The 18,445-nt window shown below is 39.8% G+C and overlaps 2 protein-coding genes across 2 annotated transcripts; one reads left to right on the top strand and one right to left on the bottom strand.

The window, feature by feature from the left end:
• Positions 1 to 1,139: 1,139 nt before the first annotated feature.
• zgc:111976 (mediator of RNA polymerase II transcription subunit 1-like) lies at positions 1,140 to 7,188 on the bottom strand. Its single transcript, XM_020633687.3, has 16 exons — positions 6,962 to 7,188; positions 5,873 to 5,948; positions 5,725 to 5,779; positions 5,464 to 5,590; positions 5,360 to 5,388; positions 5,132 to 5,203; positions 4,979 to 5,053; positions 4,434 to 4,510; positions 4,288 to 4,350; positions 4,084 to 4,195; positions 3,858 to 3,982; positions 3,632 to 3,750; positions 3,318 to 3,516; positions 3,124 to 3,219; positions 2,328 to 2,430; positions 1,140 to 2,060 (listed from the first exon to the last, which is right to left on the bottom strand). Exons 1-16 carry the CDS (start codon positions 7,127 to 7,129, stop codon positions 1,697 to 1,699), a joined length of 1,860 nt encoding a protein of 619 aa, XP_020489343.3. The 5' UTR covers positions 7,130 to 7,188; the 3' UTR covers positions 1,140 to 1,696.
• Positions 7,189 to 7,973: 785 nt separating this feature from the next.
• Positions 7,974 to 16,512, top strand: ralaa (v-ral simian leukemia viral oncogene homolog Aa (ras related)). Its single transcript, XM_020633589.3, has 5 exons — positions 7,974 to 8,186; positions 11,102 to 11,315; positions 11,449 to 11,657; positions 11,810 to 11,984; positions 12,900 to 16,512. The coding sequence occupies exons 2-5, from the start codon at positions 11,202 to 11,204 to the stop codon at positions 13,020 to 13,022; spliced, it is 621 nt and encodes a 206-aa protein (XP_020489245.1). The 5' UTR covers positions 7,974 to 8,186; positions 11,102 to 11,201; the 3' UTR covers positions 13,023 to 16,512.
• Positions 16,513 to 18,445: the final 1,933 nt, after the last annotated feature.

Genomic DNA, 18,445 nt, shown 5'->3' with positions numbered 1-18,445 from the left:
TATTGTAGTTCCAGGGCCTGTTTTTTTACATGAAAATGAAATGAGGTATTTAGGAACCTGTTTTAAAATAAAGCTATAATATAAAATACAAACATACTGTAACAAAAATAAATCTGAGTTATAAAAAAAACCAATGAACTCTGTGTAATGAAAACTAAATGATAAATACAAACTTTACATTCCTGGTCTTCTTTAACGTTCAAGTATGCCATCACAGGTGTTACTTTTATAGGTTCACGCTCAGCCAATCAGAGCCGAGGACACATAATCTCTGAAATATTCAGAGGATCGAGGCCTCCATACTGAAAGCAGAGAATAGTTTCACCGCACATGTCGGAGAGTTTCCATGAATAGCCGCCGCACAGGTCATTGGATACCTACAAGTAAAGGCTCTGGACTAAAAGCAGTTGTCCTCTGCTGACAGGTGACTTAATAATCTGGATTCATGTGGAAATTCTTTTCTAAATGCACACAGACTGTGGATGATGAAAGCAAGGTATTTCTGTCTTTACTGACCTGCTATATCCTCTGATGAGATCACAATGAGAAACAACAGCAGATCTGAAATCATACAAATTAACTAATTGACCATTTTAATATTTGATTGGCCATATGTGGGAAAAGTCAAACTTATGGAGTTTCAGCTCATTTTTGCTTTCTTCACTCCCCTCTGATAGTTAATTAATAACTTTGTTTATATGCACAAATAACTGAATGTCTTTGGATTCTGCGACAAGAAGATTGGCTTTGGGTCGCTGTGGAGCCTGGCGGTTATGTTGTCCCATGTGCAGAGTCTGTAGTCCTCGTCACAGCGTCCCTGGGTTCGATTCTGACCTCGGCCCTTTCTTTCATGTCATTCCTAACTCTCACCACCCAATATTTCCTGTCTCTCTTCAGCTGTCCTATCTAACATAAAGGCAAAAAAAGCCCCAAAAATATAACAGGGAAAAAAAAAAAAAAGAGTTGATTTGACATGTGCATCATTTTCCAAAAAATTTTTTGACCAAACTATTAATCACTTTATCCAGGAAAAAAAGACAGATGAATCTTAAAACAAATCACTCTGTTATTTAAGAACTGGCTGTTCTCTTGCATGATGGAGCTTTATTTAGGAACATTTTGACGGTCTGCAGACAAAATGTGGTATGATTTTTTTATTCCATAGAGATGCACTCTCACAACAATCACCATTTCTACAGTGCACAAAAAAATGGCTGAAAAGGGATAAAAAAAGAAAGTGTGTTCCAGAAGTTGACACAAAAGTAGTGTTTTCATGTTTAAGCTCCGCCCCTTCCATTATTTTTACATCCAGCAGAGCTATTTCTTACTCCAGTGTGCAGTTTTGTTGATCTCTGTTTTGCTCTCACCAGCCGTCGAGAATGCATCCTGCGCTCTAACAATGTTTGATTGGCTCACATGGTACCAATCAACCGGCTCTTGGCTGTCTGAGGGAGAAAGGTCAAACGCCAAACCTCAAACCTTTACAGCCGCCGGTCTCTGCCGCGCTGGAATGCAGAGTCAGAAACACTCTACACTCAAAAAAACAAAAGATAATCACATTTTCTGACCTAATACCAGTTAGAGAAAGATTAAATAAACAGTCTTTACAAATCTATTTATTGAAGTCTTAAAAAAAAAAAAAAAAAAAAAATAACATTTTAGAGGCTTTATCTTTGAGATCATCACACCCACAGGTTTAGATCGGCTCTGACAGTTGTCCGTTACTGGTCCCCCACTGGGAGAACAAACCCACAGGGGGCGTGTATGCGTACGGGTCGACGGCAGGACTCGTGTTTATTTCAGGATGCAGCTCAGATTTGGAGACGGACACAGCATAGCAGGCTGATCCTGAAACACTGAAGCTCTCCGCTGGCACAGATGCACTCTGGGAGAACGTGGTGGAGGCGCCGTCGTTGTTGTCGGTCACAGCTCCGTCTGAGGGAGCACAGTGGTCATTTTCGGCCTCTGTGGTGTCCGGGAGGCGGGGAGAAAGTGGGGCAGAGGTGAGCTCCTGTAGCTTGCAGTATAAAGTCCTCAGAGTGACGGGGATGGACATAGACCTGGGAGACAACAGGAGGAAAGATCAGGCCTTCAGGATATTAGATACAACTTAAACACTCGTTCAATTGATGCCTTCTTTCTTTTCTTTTGGACAAACCTCACTTTTGAATCCTGCATTCACTTCGTCGCCAAAAGCACTTTCAAACTCTGATTTTAAGTTATTAGAATATGTTTTAGTGTCTCATCTGCATTTCCATCCAGAGACATCCCCCCTCCTGTATCAAACTGTAAAGAAAGAAGGAGCTGATCCCACTGTGAAGCCGTACCTCGTCACAACAGTAGAGAGGAACTCCTCCATGGAGGGCTCACCTACCGCTGCTCCGAACAACGTGCACGTAATGAGGCGGGAGTCAGACACATTCACCAGCACTGAGGCAAACACAAGGAGAAAGGGGGGGGGGAGTCTTCATGATTATTGGTGAATATCTTCAAACAGAGAAACTCAGCTACAACTCACTTGTATCTGGTATTAAAATGTGTATGTATGTCTGGAGTTTTAAGAAGAAGCAGGGAACTCCAGGTTGTCTCCATCAGCGATCAAATCTGCCTGACTTCACCTGGAGGTAGTCCAGCTTCTTTTGGCTCATCCTATGTACGAAATGCAATCCATACAATGACATCACTCTGCTCTGACTTAGATCACATCGCTCACTTAAGACGTAAGATCACATCTTGATAAGGGTAACAAGAAAAGGAAGAAGAAGAAAAAAAACAGGTGTAAATGCAGACGAGAGATGGGATTGTTTGCTTTAAAGATAACAAATCCTCAGATCATCATGCCAAGTGTAAAGGGGGGGGAGGTCGTTGTGAGGATCTTTGTCTCGACTCAAATACCCAAGAAAAATAATCCATTAACAAAAACCTCAAACATTGCGCCGGTGGCCTAGTGGTTAGTTTGTGTGCCTCTTGTACAGAGGTTGTAGGCCTCGGGTTCAAATCCGACCTGGCTCCTCTCCTGTATGTTGTTCCCCTCTCTCTCTCTCTCTCTCTTTCCCCTTCTCTGATTTCTGACTCTTAGGCATAAAAAAAAAACCCAAAATAAAACAAAACACAACAACTCACAAACAGCGAGGGAGTCAGTGTTCGGTCGCTGGAACGTCACAGAGAAGCTGCTCTCAGACTCTGGACGGACTTCAAAGTGCAGGTCACACCCCAAACCTGATGGCAAATTAAAAAAAAAAAAATGTCTTTGTCAATTTCACGTGGACAACATTTTTATGTTTGATCTGATTTCATGACGTCTAGAATTCTTCCACCTGCTGTGTCGCGCTGAGAAGAGAAACAGCTCCTCAGCAGGGTGTTGATGGCACACTGATGACGGAGCAGCTCCAGCACGGCGGGGACGTGGGAGGGGTGGGTGAAGGGAATTGTCTCCACCACAGCGGCTCTCTGGGCAGACAGCGCCCATACAGCTCCGGGGAGAACATACCGGTGCGTCTCGCCACCAGAGAGAGACTAACAGAGGAAGATAAAAAAAACACAGACTCATCTTTATGTCATCAGAAAGTGCTTGAACAAACATGATTACATTCTAGCAGGTGGGTTTGATTTTAAAGCAAAACATGCATACCACTTCGAAAACAACATCCTGCTCAGCTGATGTCTCCTGCTGAGTGTTTGCACTTGAACGTCTCATCAGAAGCTTGGGTAATGGCGCCCACTGCAGGCCAACTTCTGGTATGGCCACATCTGTGATTTATCACAGAGGAAGAGAAGGTAAAATCTTCATATAACGGTGAAAGAAGAATAAAAAGCCACTCATTTCATGAAATGTTTTTCAGAAAAAGTAGCCTCACCTGTAATTTGGCTGACATTGTGTATGAAAGACGGCATCATTGGGATCGCTGGCTGCAGTTTGAGAAGAAAGACGGCCGGGAATGTCTCACACGGCCCCTCGCTCAGCGGCAGGAACGCAGGATAACTGCCACAGGACACAATTTGAAACACCACAGGCATTCACATTCTCCGTGGGGTGTAAAATGAGTATCCTGCTGAGTGACAGATTAAAGCGTAACATGTTACCCCCGGGGGTCCAGCTGTGCAGGCTGCGGGATCACAGACGCCATCTGAAGCTTGTGAGGCACATCACTGTCCCCCACAGTCACCTGGGCCCCATAGATGACTCTCTCTGTATCTGACAATTATTGTTTTTTTTAAAACAGAGAGAAATTACATTTAGTAAGACTTTGCAAGAAGCAACACATCAAGTTTTGTTTTGCAGCTTACGTTGATCTGACGTCTTCTTTCCATCAGTATGGGTGGTAAAGAAGTGGATCATCAGAGGGCAATCTAGGAGGAGAAACTGAATGTAAATATAAGCTCACCATAGAGTTCATGTAGGGAGTAGTGAATTAATGTGTTCTGTGATTCACCTTCTTTCCCAGTTATCAGAGACCCCATCCTGCCGTTGTTAGTCTTGTCCACCTCAGTGTCAAAATCTTTCGCTGTCCTGAAAGCAGAATAAATTATATTTTCAATCATGATTTTTTTTCTTTTTATTATAAGTTTAAAGAAGCAAACAAGATCCACACACACCAAGGAGCTCCTGTCTATGTGACTCTTCAAGTCAACATGCTCTTCCTCAGACTTGAGGAACTTGTCAAGAAATCCTTCCAACGCGAGCTCGTTGGTGTGCAGATCTTTTTCGCTGTTCTTTTAGATCCAGCACCCACTTTTTGTTTGTTTTATTATTATTCAGAGTAGTGAAAAATCACATTTACAACTACATACATCTAAAAGTCATAAACTTAAACTGCTATTTTTAAACAAGCAGTTAACTATATGTATGATGCTGAAACCTGTAAGTATTTGGTACTTGTCATGAAGCACAAGTGGAATACAAATAACTATTAAAACAGATACAGATTTGCATTTTGTTTGATTTTTTTTTTTAATTGGAAGGTTTCATGTCTCTCACCTCGGCAAATCTGAAATTTGCTGCAGGTCTTTCGCGAGCCATTGTAGAGAAGCAAACAACTTCATTTTGACTTCACTGCAACAAAAAATAAAAAACATTGTTGGAGGCCTGAAATGATGAAGGTAAAATATTATTTCTTGTGTAGTTTGTTACTTGTCTCCAGGGATGTTGTACTGGGCGTAGAGGCCTTCCAGCTTCACAGAGAACTCTGCAAAATCTTTAGACCTGCAGCCAAAATGTAAACCTCATCTCAAGCCAATTTGAATAAAAAGGTAATCATCAAACCATCCGTCTCATCTAAATCTTTGACAGTAGATTTAATAACGATGCTGCGAGTTGCCATCAAACTTCAACACTGACATGTTCTGTTCTGCTGCTTACCTCAGCAGCTGGAGAAAGATCTCACTGGGCTGAAAGACAATAAAACAGTTTTTTTATTACTCAGAAAATTGAGTATGGTTTGTAGGAACTGTTGGAAGACTTACAACAGGAGATGCTCCATGCGGGGCAACTTTGACCTCCTCCACCCCGCCACATGGCAGCAACACCACCTCCAGGTAGAAGAGATCTGCTGTCAGGTAGCATGTAACCTCGGTTATGTGGAAGCCCATTCTACAGAGGAAAGAGAGAGGACGTAGAGAGGAATATTGTTATATTGCGCTGACACAATATGACAAAATGAAAATATTGCAGTTGACAGGAGAAGTTGAAAAAGAAATGCTGCATTGGGGAAGGCAACGCTCTACCGTTGTTGTTTGGCAATCACTTCCAGACGAGACTTCATGGTGTTCATAGAGGACACTGAAACAAACAAAGAACAACTCACGCTCATTTAAAATGAATAATATTGGATTAAAAAATACAAACAGAATCATTAAAATACAGTGTGTTTACCATTAAAGACCTCCTGGAGCCTTTCCAGGGATCTAACCAGCGGCTCACAGGGTTTGGATTCATCTCTGGATTTGTCCTAATGGGGGGACAAAGAGAAGAAAAAACAACAATGGAGCCATTGTGTGACAGTGTCCTCCTTGTGTAAACAGTCTTTGGTCCTCCACAAGAATCCAAAGTGCACGACACCCTGCAAAGCGGGGGGCGTTGTCATTTGGATGCTTTGCACACTTGGATGTTTTTATAAGCCATGCATGCATACGAGTATGTGCAAACTTGTCATGAATTGCCTTCGGGAGAAGCCTGGTCCTACAAAGTCCTCTTCTGCTTCACTGCTGGCAGGAAAACTGTACGACTCGCCCCAGCTGCCATATCCCTTCGGACCACACATCTCTTCAGACCACCGCCTAATCTTAACCAGACCCCAGAGACTGACCACTGCCAAGCTCCACTTTCTATTAATCCCCAAGTATTATCTGCCCCGCTGCTCCACCCATGACAAATCTAATGAAAACGAACACACCCACACAAAGCCTCAGTGTACAAGTTGGTTAACCAGCGCTAAGGCCTTTAATCTAAAATAATGTGGGAGTTGAAGTACTGTACCTTTGGATCCTTAAACATGCAGGGAAAACATACATTTTCCTAAGAAAGCAGCATAAAGGGCAATAAGGATAAATATTTTAAAAGCAAAAGATGGAACCTAAAGTCATAGTATTTTCCAAACATGATAGTGCCAAAGCCACAAGGCAAAAAACAACTTAAAATACACATACTGAAGTGCATCCAAGTAACAGTGAATGCACGGCCTGCTGACCCAACAACAAAGACTCATGTGTTCCAGGACAGATGATCTCAGTGCATCTTTCAGTGCATCACCACACCAGTTCCTGATTCATAGCACGTCGTCATATTGGAGAAGCCATCCACTAACAAGTCAGACAACTTTTATTGAAATGAGCATATTATATCTACCGGTACTTTTGATCAGTGCAGCAAATGGGAATTCTGTGTGATCTCCCTGTTTCGCATGGAGAAAAAAAACATGCTTTTAAGATAATTAATGGCAGAGTATAACTGGATTAATCCTACCATGCATCTTCGAACAAGCTGAAAGGTTTCTTTCCATGACTTCTCTGCATACTTCAAGTGCAGCGCAGAGATTATGGACTTTGCCTTCATCACTAAAACATAAAAAAAAGAGAAGAATAAAAAAATCAGTATCCACAAGCTGGTAAATATGAGGGGTGAAGGGAACATGATAAAAGGGTTGATAAAATGAATATGAATTAAAAAAATTATAAATTGGGGGTGCCGGTGGTGTAGTGGTTGGTGTGAGTGCCTCATGAACAGAGGCTGTGGTCCTCCGGACGGGTGGGCGGCCCGGGTTCGAGCCTGACCTGTTTTCCCCATTCTCTCTCTCACTTATTAATGACTGTGTCCTACAGTATCTCTACAATAAAGGCCCAAATAAATAAAAATAAAAAAAATGTCTAAATTTAAGACTTATAAATGATATATAAAAGACATGTAAAATGTTTAAATTTGGCACTATTTTCCCCAAATCACCACGTTTTTATTAGCTAATTGAACTCAAATTAATTAAATCACTAAATTATTTATGGATTGAAATGCTTTTTGTCACTCCACTTGAGTTTTAATCACCCACGCTTTTATCATTACATGCTTGTAACTTTCACCCTCATCAGATTAAGGCATTTAAATCAATTTCAGGCAATTTGTTTTTAATTTACAAATAAATAGTTTAAAGGTGAAGTTGTATGCAGGTTGTTATATTTAAAAATGATACCTTAAACCACACATTACCTGGCTCTTGAAAGTGCATTTCACGAAGGGGCCTCTTCTTTTTTTTTTTTTTTTACAAACGTGGCAACATTTATGCGGATTAGCCAATTAATCAATTATCATGCATGTTTAATCCACTTTAATCCTTAATTTATGTTAAACTACAAATAAGGTTAACATACTGGCATGGCTTTGTAACTGTTGTTTCTTATGAGAGAGAGAGAGAGAGAGAGAGAGAGAGAGAGAGAAAATGAGTCTTACATTCACGTAGGGAAAGTGAAACAGGAGTGTCTGTGTGGTTCTCCCAGGCGGGCGGGCGGGCGTTGTCAGACGGAGCCCGCAGGAGGAGCGTCAGTCTGCGGCGAACACAGCGAGCACCGGCCGAGTCTGTGGAGTTAGCCACAGAGCTAGCCATGAGCTAACAAGGAGCCAGCTGACTCTTTTCATTTCGCCACCTTTACTCCAACCTTCGCCAAACGTCGCACCGGGGCGAATACTGTTTTAATTACAAGTAAGTGATCTTTTAAACCCACATGCGTTGTCATTTCGCGTCTTGCTGTTTTATATTTTATCTGTTTTTTCTCCCCAGTTGCATCATTGTTGGTTGTGATTAGCTCGTTGCTAGTCTCCGTGCTAGCGAGGAAGCTGCTGAGTTTGAAGAGGGTCAGACCGAACATCTGTTGCAGTGTATGAAATGTGACAATATTTATCTCTTTTTTAAGTGTTATTTCAGCTGCTGCACTCATCTTGAACTTCCTCGGATGTTTAATTTACAGTCAAGTGACAAAAACGTGCCCGGTGGGTTAGTTAGTTAGTGAGCTAGCTGCGTCGCCCACTGTCATCAACCTGCTGGTTCACTAACTTGATAATTAAGAGGCTGGTGCGTCGAAATGTGTGATTTCAGCTGTGTTTTTGTTTTAATGACAGGCTGTAAATGTCATTTCTCGGCTCAATGTGTATCCCATTATTAGTATTCTTGACGTGCAAGTGTTTCAAGGCTGCCAATTTCATGACCCACCGTTACACTTCTTGTTTAGCAGGTATGATGACACACCTAATAACAGATCCACCTCACCATAAAGTCACCGTTTAAACTTAAATTACTTCCAACTGTCATTTACTATCTGCATTATACGTTTGCTTTGCATGACACTATTTATGTCTGTCGAAAACACAACTTAATAGAATATAGTTTAATTACTTTATTGATCCCAAACTGGGACATTGTGGCTTCACAGCAGCAGGTTATCAAACACACAATATGAGTAAAAAACACAATATTATCAAATTTAAACACAATATAATATTAAATACAAAGTAAATAAGTACTAAAAATATCAAAACTAAGAATGTGAATATATACAACCAGGATTTAACTAAGCATTACTAGTCTTAAATAGGAAGATTAAATATGAAAGATTGAATGCAAATGTGCAAAAACAGAGTCGTAAATGGTTGTAAATTAAATATGGAAGATTAAATGTAAATGTGCCAAAACAGAGTTGTAACTAGACAGTATTGACATTAGTTTAAGTGCAGGAGTGTAGACATATTATAAGCAGAAACTATACAATATAACGGCGAGTATAGACAGACAAATGAAGTGAACATGAGTGCAGGGATAATTTGTGAATGTAACATGTGCAGAACAGATTACAGTAAAGGAGAGACAGATATTATCATGATGACAGTTCTCTGCTCGCATGAGGTGAGCTGTTGTAGAGAATAACTAATCAAAAAACACGATATAACAACACGGACAACGGGAGCTGCTGCAACCGGCGGCCACCTCACACAGCGCCGGAAGGTGCAGGCATTTCTTAAGGACTTAAACACTATGGATAAACCTTCTATTACCTAAATAGGAAACATACCTCAGCAGATTTGCGTCCTCACAATGAGTGTTTAAGTAAGAGGACAATTCCTTGATTCATTGTTGTATTGACTTTCAGTACATGGACGCATTTTTGTTAATTTGTATATAGACCTATTGGCTGCATTCCCATTTGTCTCCCTTATCCCCATTGGGCCTGGGCTCGGAAAAACAGCATTAACACACACTTGAGGACCCTTATGGTATTCCCATAGTCTTCTTGGACAGTCTGCTACGGGAAATCGACTGCTAGATAGCTTTGGCATATGTCACATTTTATCCATTCCTGTCAAAAGTTTGAAAAGTCTGCCAGATGCTTTTAAAACAGGTTATATTTCTTTGCTAAATGGCTTTTACAGGTTCGACTCGTGAGACTGGAATTTGACTACTATTTGTTTGACATGGTGTAAACAAATGAAAGTTGTGTTTGCATATGTCATGTTTCTTGTTTGGTTTCCTCCCAAGGATGCCAGGAGCAGTATTTTCCCATTGGTTATATAGTTGTCTGACAAATCCAGCATTTGAAAGCTGTCTGCTTTAATGTAATTAAATAGCTTTACAATTACAGGGTAGCTCCTCGTTCATTTTCATGCTGCTCTACACAAGACTGACCAGCAGACTGTTTTCACTTCATGCTTTTATATTCAGGCAGATGTCCAGTATGACTAAATCAAGAATTACAAGCTAATTTTTTTCTTTTGATCAACTATGTCTGCATGTAAGGGTGTAAAAAAACCTTTTAATTCACCTTTTCCGCATATTTTTCATATACGTTAACTTTGAGATGATTGAGATTCATGGCAGTGTTTCACTTTGTGCTGTTTTCAAACACCTGGCCACTATGTGACAGTGTTGTTGTCTATCTTTGGCCATTTGACAAACTGAGACTGGAAGAATTAAGGGTACATGACAAACCTTAACAGAAACATATGCGTATGAAGCAGGCAGAATAATAAAGGAAGGGATCATGATATCATCTGTCTTGAAATAATGTTTTATAATGCATCATTGAACCTTTAATCCTGCATCTATAGGCTTCTTAGCAGTATTTCATGATTCTTGTCCTATATTGGAACAAATGCTTTCTCAAATTACATTTTCCAGTAATCAAATATATGTGTGTGTATGTGTGTGTGTGTGTGTGTGTGTTTGTGTGTGTGTGTGTGTGCGCACTCACTTTATTCATCAGAGGACAGTTAATCATTTTGAGGATGCATAACTGCAGGGAGGAGTGGTGATAAAAAAAAAATACTGAAGCAGTTTCTAATGCCTCCGCCCAGTGCCAGTGAATCATTACTTCATTCTATATTCTATATATTCGCTGTAATCTTAACCAGGTACAGAAAACAATCTTTTCATTTTCAATTCCAACTTCATTTGCAGTCTGAAGCTACTTCCTCCTGATTTCATTTTACTGCCATGAGACACTTTGATGATGTCTTTGCAATCTAACTGTGGAAATGGGTTCTGGAGGCTTGGACATGATGATGAAAAATCTTCAGATTTCTCCTGTTTTTTTCATTTTTTTTTTATTTTTTTTCTATTCTCCCCAGGACTTTTACGGTCATCATTTCACACGGTCCCTCCCTCCATCTCAAGCTCCATCTTGAACGTTCTTCCCTTTAACACTCGGATCTCTCGCTACAAAGAGCCATGGCAGCTGCTAAGCCAAAAGGGCAGAACTCCCTAGCCCTTCACAAAGTGATCATGGTGGGCAGCGGTGGTGTTGGGAAATCTGCCCTCACTCTCCAGTTCATGTACGATGAGGTGAGTAAAATGCGTCACAGCAGTCTAGAAAGATTCACAAGTCATTGGAGTGAGGAACTTTTTTTTCTGGGTTTGGAAAAGTGGGCAGGTTGACCCGATTGTTAGCATACATTTATCCTTTTCTCTCTCCTAGTTTGTGGAAGACTACGAGCCCACCAAAGCTGACAGTTACAGGAAGAAAGTGGTGCTGGACGGAGAGGAGGTTCAGATCGACATCCTTGACACAGCTGGACAAGAGGACTACGCAGCCATCCGAGATAACTACTTCCGCAGTGGCGAGGGTTTTCTCTGTGTCTTTTCCATCACAGAACTGGAATCTTTTGCAGCTACAGTAGACTTCAGGTCTGGTACCGTTTCATTGAGACACATTAGGAGTTAATGACAAGCCGCCATTAGGTTTTCCTCTTGTTTAAATGCTTAATTTATTCACTTAAGGCTCATAGCGTAATAGTTTGTTTACATAATTCATGGCTGATGGACATTTCCCGTTGCAGAGAGCAGATCCTGCGAGTGAAGGAGGACGAGAATGTGCCCTTTCTTTTGGTCGGCAACAAGTCAGACTTGGATGACCGACGGCAGGTGAGCGCGGACGAGGCGAAGGCACGTGCCGAGCAGTGGGGTGTGTGCTACGTGGAGACTTCTGCCAAAACCCGTGCCAATGTCGACAAGGTAAGTTCGACTATCTTAAGAAAAGGATTCCCTGGCTGCTGTATGACCAACAATTACAGTTAGAGCACTACCAGAGCAAATAAAGTGAAACCAGCAACTATATGAGTGTAAGTGCAGGGCTTTGGAAAAGACATCACAGCATCTGAAATGAAATTATGAAACTTTCTGTGAAGCTCCTGTTGGAAGTTTTATACTTGATATGAAACGGACTGAATCGAAATCTAATGAGCTACAAAAGCAAGCCAGACCATCAGCATAGAGATTGACTATTCTTCTATTTATTTCTAGTTATTAAAACCCCTGGAACAGCTGCAGAACGGCAGGTCTCAGACAAAGTGATGGACAGCATGCTGTAGACACCCCCATTCTTGTTTATGTTTTGATTACATTCATCACAGCACAAGATTCACAGTGTGGGTTGCATTCAACTTAGGACAAAATCATCAGAGAAATATCAAGTACAATTTTGTCCACAGGGGTCGCCAAAATAAACACAACTCCATAGTTCCTCACAGGAGCTTTGAGAATGTTGAACATACACTATGATACACTATCACTCCATGCTAGTGTGCACCATGGTCTCCCCTGCTGTGATGCTCTGCTACATATGCAGCTAACAGCGATGAAGTGTTGTAAATAATAAAGTTGGAGCGCACTCTGCTGGACAAACTTCCTGCTAACGTAATATCATCCAAAGTATTGATTTCTTGATTGTATGTTGGTAAAAAAAAATGTCGCATCAGCACATAAAGGAATTAAATGCTGATGCCAATATATTGTTAGACCAGGATTGGCTCAATAATATAAGTCAACTGAAGTGTCCGTCGGGCTCTTGACTGAGCATTGTTTTAGTTTTTGTTGTTGATACTGAGCCACCAAAGGAACGTAAACCCCATCCTCTTTGTTTTTCAACAGGTGTTCTTTGACCTGATGCGAGAGATCCGGGCGAGGAAAATGGAGGACAGCAAAGAGAAGAACGGGAAGAAGAAAAGCAAAAGTCTGGCCAAGAGAATCCGAGAGAGATGCTGTATTTTATAGTGGTAAAAGAGAGCAGGGCAGCTGCTTCTGTACATATACATTTCTCAGACTTTTGCATTTATTTTGTGCCGATAACCCGACCATGACTCTCTCATGTCTCTGGCTCACAGGACATCTGACCGTATGTCGGGGAGTAGTAGGGTGGCACTACATACACCATTTATAGCTCTAACTTTTTATGTGCTGACACTCCAAATAATTTATCTACTCTCTCTCTCTCTCTCTCTCTTCCTCTGACCACATTGCAGAGTGTAATAAATGGATGGTGTTTATTTCGGTCTAAACTTGACAAGAGGCTAAGCCCTGAAATGTAAAAAAAAAAAAAAAAAAAAAACACACAAAAAAAAACCTTTCATTGTAAAGTTTGATGTGTAAAATATATTCAGACAACTGTGCAGTTTGAAAGAAAAGAGAAGAATTGAAAGTGTCAGAGCTGAGGTTTAAACGGGGAAGTGGATTGTGGTTAGGAAATGAACGCTAACAGACTCAGTGTCTACCCAGAATTCATCAAGTGCCACAGAGGAGATGAATTCCCTGCACTGGTGAGTCAATGAAGCATTTTGATTGAAAGATCTAAATTTGATGCGTGTTGTTTTACACCTGACTTATCATATGTGGTATGAGAATGACTACTCCATCTTTTAATGATTTTCTTTCACTTCTTCTTTTCTGTAAGATAAGTACACCATTAACGTCTGTTTTCGTTTCCCCTTCCCGTCACCTGTGTCCAGTCTTCTCAAATGCACAAGCATCCATCATTGCCCTTGAGTTAGTGAGGGAGTTAACAACACTTGAACTTTTTCAATTCTAACATTTCATGAGTTTCACCTCACTCTGCTAACGGCTTACATTGCCTGTTATTTCTGCGATTTAAGGAATCCCTGGTGCTCTGATGAAAGGCGATTCCAACAACACTACATCCTTTACATGCTGTCCTTAATCCTGAAGCTGATCTAACACATTGCTTCCAGTCATGTAAAGATTTATTTTGCCAATAATACTTTTCCTGGCTCAGACTTTGAATCACAACCCAAATGCATTTCTGAAGCAACTTGCGTGGGATAGAATTAATGGATCGATGGATTTAAAGACATAGAATATCTCAAATGAATGCACTTGAGGAGGTACTTGTCCAAAAAAAAAAAAAAAAAAATGTTGCTCTCAGTCACCAAAGAAAAAAAGCTAGCTAGCACAAACAAGTGCCCACTTGAGAATGGAAGTAATAACAACTTGCTAACAGTGAGCATTAAAGGAAAGCACCCGGTGTTTGTGAACAAACTCTCTTTGTAAAAGTGACGGTGGCAAAGGTTGAGGAAGAGTTTTAACGGAAAGAGCTAGATTTAGGCCTGAGAAAGAGACGCAACATTAAGGAGGGATTTACTAGTTCATGTACAGTGCATCACTGTTGCCTCTCTGTCCATTGTGAATGTGAATAAATCCCTGACCCCCTTCCTCCTCTCCCCTCCCCCATCCCCATCCTGTTCGCCTGTAATCTTAGGCTGCCAACGATGTGTAGGGTTTGCAGGTTGTTTTGTTTCTGCTTTGTTTACCTTTATCACATTTTGTGTGAGGCTACCTGATTTTATAATGCTGTACAACTAAATGGAGTATCATTTGATCTTGATGGTGACTTTACATGCAAGTAGAGATTGACAGTGTAAAAAAAAAAAAAAAAAAATTGGCAAAATGAGATGAACATAGACCAAAACCACACTGTGAAATCTCCCCCTCATTTCTAAAGCGTCCCCTTTATCACTGAACCACTCTTTGTTTAAGCTTTTAAAATTGTCATCTTATTTAATATAACTTATTTATATTCTTTTTTTTTAAGTCAGCTGCCCAGAGGTTGTTTCTATATTTCACTCTGACTCTGTTGTAGTCATTTCATGAACACTCAAAAGATCCCCTCAACTGACAAGATGCCCGACACTGGAGTCTATGCAAAAATCATTCTTTTGATTGCAGAAGAGATGTGAAACAATTAAAGACACTGTCAGTCTTAACCACTTTAAATAATAATACTGAAGCATTTAAGCTGGTTAGAAAACCCCAGTGTAAATCAACACTTTTAAATCGTCTTTAAAAATACTTAAAAATGTAATTTATGAACACTAAAGAATCTCTTTCTTCATTAGAGACTTTGCTTATCACATAGACTGTACAAAAGAAGTGGACATAACCATTGTGACGTCATTCATTGGTTTATTGAACCAACTGTTTGAAGCTCTGAATCCTATTGATCGACTGTCGCCATGTTTTATTTATTTATTTTGATTCTGTTAGAATTAGAAGTATTTGGATGTCAGGGTCGAAACACATTGAAACGTCTCTAATCTGGTTGACAGATTGAAGAAACTAGTCACGGATACAACCTGAAGCTTACCTGGCTTTATCACCTTTACCACCCGTTACACTCTAAAATGAAACACTATTCAGAAAAAGAGCATTGTGCTGTTATTACACAGACTTTGAACTTCCAGTCGAGACCATAAAGTCATCATGAGACATTGACTGAGGTTATAAATGAACTGAGAAGAATAATCAATATGACTTCAGCATGCACACAGTGGAGTCCCCTCCTGCTGACCGTCAACAGCTCAAGTTTTAACATCTTAAACCAACATCCACTTCTCTTTTATAGTCTATGCTTAGTGACATAGTTCATTGTTTTCATCGTAAACAGACAGTAGTGCGAAAGAATGTCCGAAGCATTTCTTGTCGACTGAAAAAAAAAGCACACAGCAGAGAGTTTTTAAAGATGAGGCAAACTGTGAGGAAAACCCAAACTGTTGGGGACGTCATGGCAACTGAACGCTTGGAAGGTAGTTTTGAGTTGATACTTCTTAAGGGCTAACCTCCCCGTACACCACACCGTGATCAAAACACCCCTGAAAGTGACAGAGACAGGCACAGAAACGGACATATAGTGGAAGAATAACAGTCTGTCGTTAGCTTATGAGCGTAAAATTAACCCCCGTGTGTCTTCAGTGTCGATGACTGCAGAAGCTACTGTTTGTAAAGTGACCACCGTAGTGCTTGCTTTCTCTTAACATCGGCTTTACAGTCTAATTCCTGTCAAAGTGCTTTTTCAGGAGCCAATATTTCTCTTTATAATTCTGTTCTTTGTCTTCATGTCGAGTTTGAAGAGACTTAATGGCCCTTCTATTTTCAATGGAACAGAAGGGGTGAAACTAAAAGCGATCTGTGTGTGTGTAAGCTATGAGCGTAACTGTCCCACTGGGTATTTAGAGAACATGTTTCGCCTTTTTATATTAAAACCCTCGGAGTAAAAAAGTAGATATATAAATGTCTTTTTGATTGGATGGTTGTACGTACACCGCCAATTCAATGTTTCCTTCATGTTGACTTCTTTTGAACATAACCACTAATGTAGCCTATCTGTTTGTGAATGCAAGAGGTGAAGCTTACGTTTCAATTCATTTTTTGTGAGTTCTTTGGAAATGGCAAATAAAGTGGATATTACTAATAACACTTTCCTAATGTATTCAATGATTCTTTGTGTGATTTCTATGTTGAGTTGTTTTCATACATTGAGCAGACGGACTCTAATGGGACTTCTTCAGACCACAGTCCGAGCTGTACTCACTGTTTAAGCATTTTGCACGCAAACGTTTCAGAATAATAAGGGGAAAACATCCTCGATATAGTTCTGGGATGCAGAAATTGACTCAATGTTTTTTTACAACTTTGATTGCAGTCGTCAAAAGGGTGGCTGTAGTCCTCCAAGCAGGCGGCCCAGGTTCGAATCTGACCTGTGGCCCCTTTTCTCGCATGTCATTCCCCACTTTCTCTCCCAGATTTCCGACTATCCACTATCCTATCTCTACAATAAAGGCAAAAAAAGCCCCAAAATAAATCTTAAAAAAATCAGATAAATTTAAATCATAAAAAGTTCAATTGGTGGCAGTTTTTTTTGGGCATATATATCCTGAATATGCCGAATGTCACACCACCTGCTGCAGACCCACCTGATTACGTCTGTGTAGAAGCATGAAACTGCGTCATGTTGATGTGAGCCACTGTAACGTCTTTTGTAAAAGCTGATGCTGATAAGATAGAGAAAACTTGAAGAATTGCATTTCATTGTTAAAACTATTCAAACATCAAATTCATATGAAGGATATCTTTTCAAAATATTTGACCAGTTATGTTTAAGACAAAACTGCACTGACCTACTTTATTCTGATCTCACTCTAACACATGCAACACATTCAGCTTGGCGATTAGACTCTTACACTGATTATTTCACTCCTACTGCTTGGTTATACAACATGCAGGAAGGTAAAGTTGGATTTACCATTAAAAAAAAGAACAAGGACATTTCAGGTGGTGGTATGCTGCTTGATAAGGCTGGAATTCCAGCGTAAGGAAGCTTATTACTTTGACCTTTGATTTTTTTCAAAAGGTAATTCAAATACCTGTCTTTTAAATATGACCTAAGTTGGGTTCCACATTGCTTTATCATTAATAAAAATGACGGACCTGCGCAAAAGTTTTGCTCTAGTCTGGAGGTGGAGTCCATGGGTGGAGATACCAGTAGAGGGGAGGTTTTTTTTTTTTTGTTTGTTTTTTTTACCAGAATATCTGTGCTATGTAGGATAGGACAGGATAATACTTTATTGATCCCCAGAGGGGAAATTTGGGCGTTACAGCAGCACAGACAAGACAGCTCAAAAATACACATTAAACAGAATAGATAAGATAAATGAAAATAAAAATAAAAATAAAAACGGGGTATATACAACACAACATGAATGATGAAGTTAACTGGGGGGAATTGAGAATTGAGACAGTATTTGCAGAGAATGACAAGATAAAGTGACAAGTGATTAAAGTGACTTGGTATGATAAATAGCAGCAAGTAATGTAAACAGCAGAGAAGAGAGGCAGTGTTGTACCACAGTATTTCAGAGTGCAGTTATATAATATTGCAGTTATATATATGTACAGTAATTGCAAAATGTACAGATGTAGACTAAAAAAAAAGTGAATTATTGGGTATATATGGCTGGATTAATGGGGTGCTATAAATATAAATAAATGCTATAAATATAAGTATATTCTTCAGATTATAATATGCAGATTAAGGTGCAGTGAGCATGCTATACAAGATTACAGATAACATACAGAATATGGACATAATTTACAGGTCGTTAACTTATTGAGGTGATTAGTTATCGACTATGAGGCTTATCGAATAAGAAAATATGATAAGAAAAAAATAATTCAAGTAGAAGCCTAATTTGATTAATTTATCAAAGTGTGACCATGATTATGTCTTTTGGTTTTATTTCATTTTATTTTATTTTATTTTTCTTAATTGTTGTTGTTGTTGTTGTGTGTATGGAAGCCTATTTCTGCCAGTTAAAAAAATGAAAATGAAAATAATAAAGTCATAATTA

The sequence above is a fragment of the Labrus bergylta genome, chromosome 20, assembly GCF_963930695.1.
Source record: "Labrus bergylta chromosome 20, fLabBer1.1, whole genome shotgun sequence".
In the NCBI taxonomy this organism is placed as follows: domain Eukaryota; kingdom Metazoa; phylum Chordata; class Actinopteri; order Labriformes; family Labridae; genus Labrus; species Labrus bergylta.
Note: the sequence above shows the minus strand (reverse complement) of the source record. Positions and strands in the feature narration are given on the sequence as shown.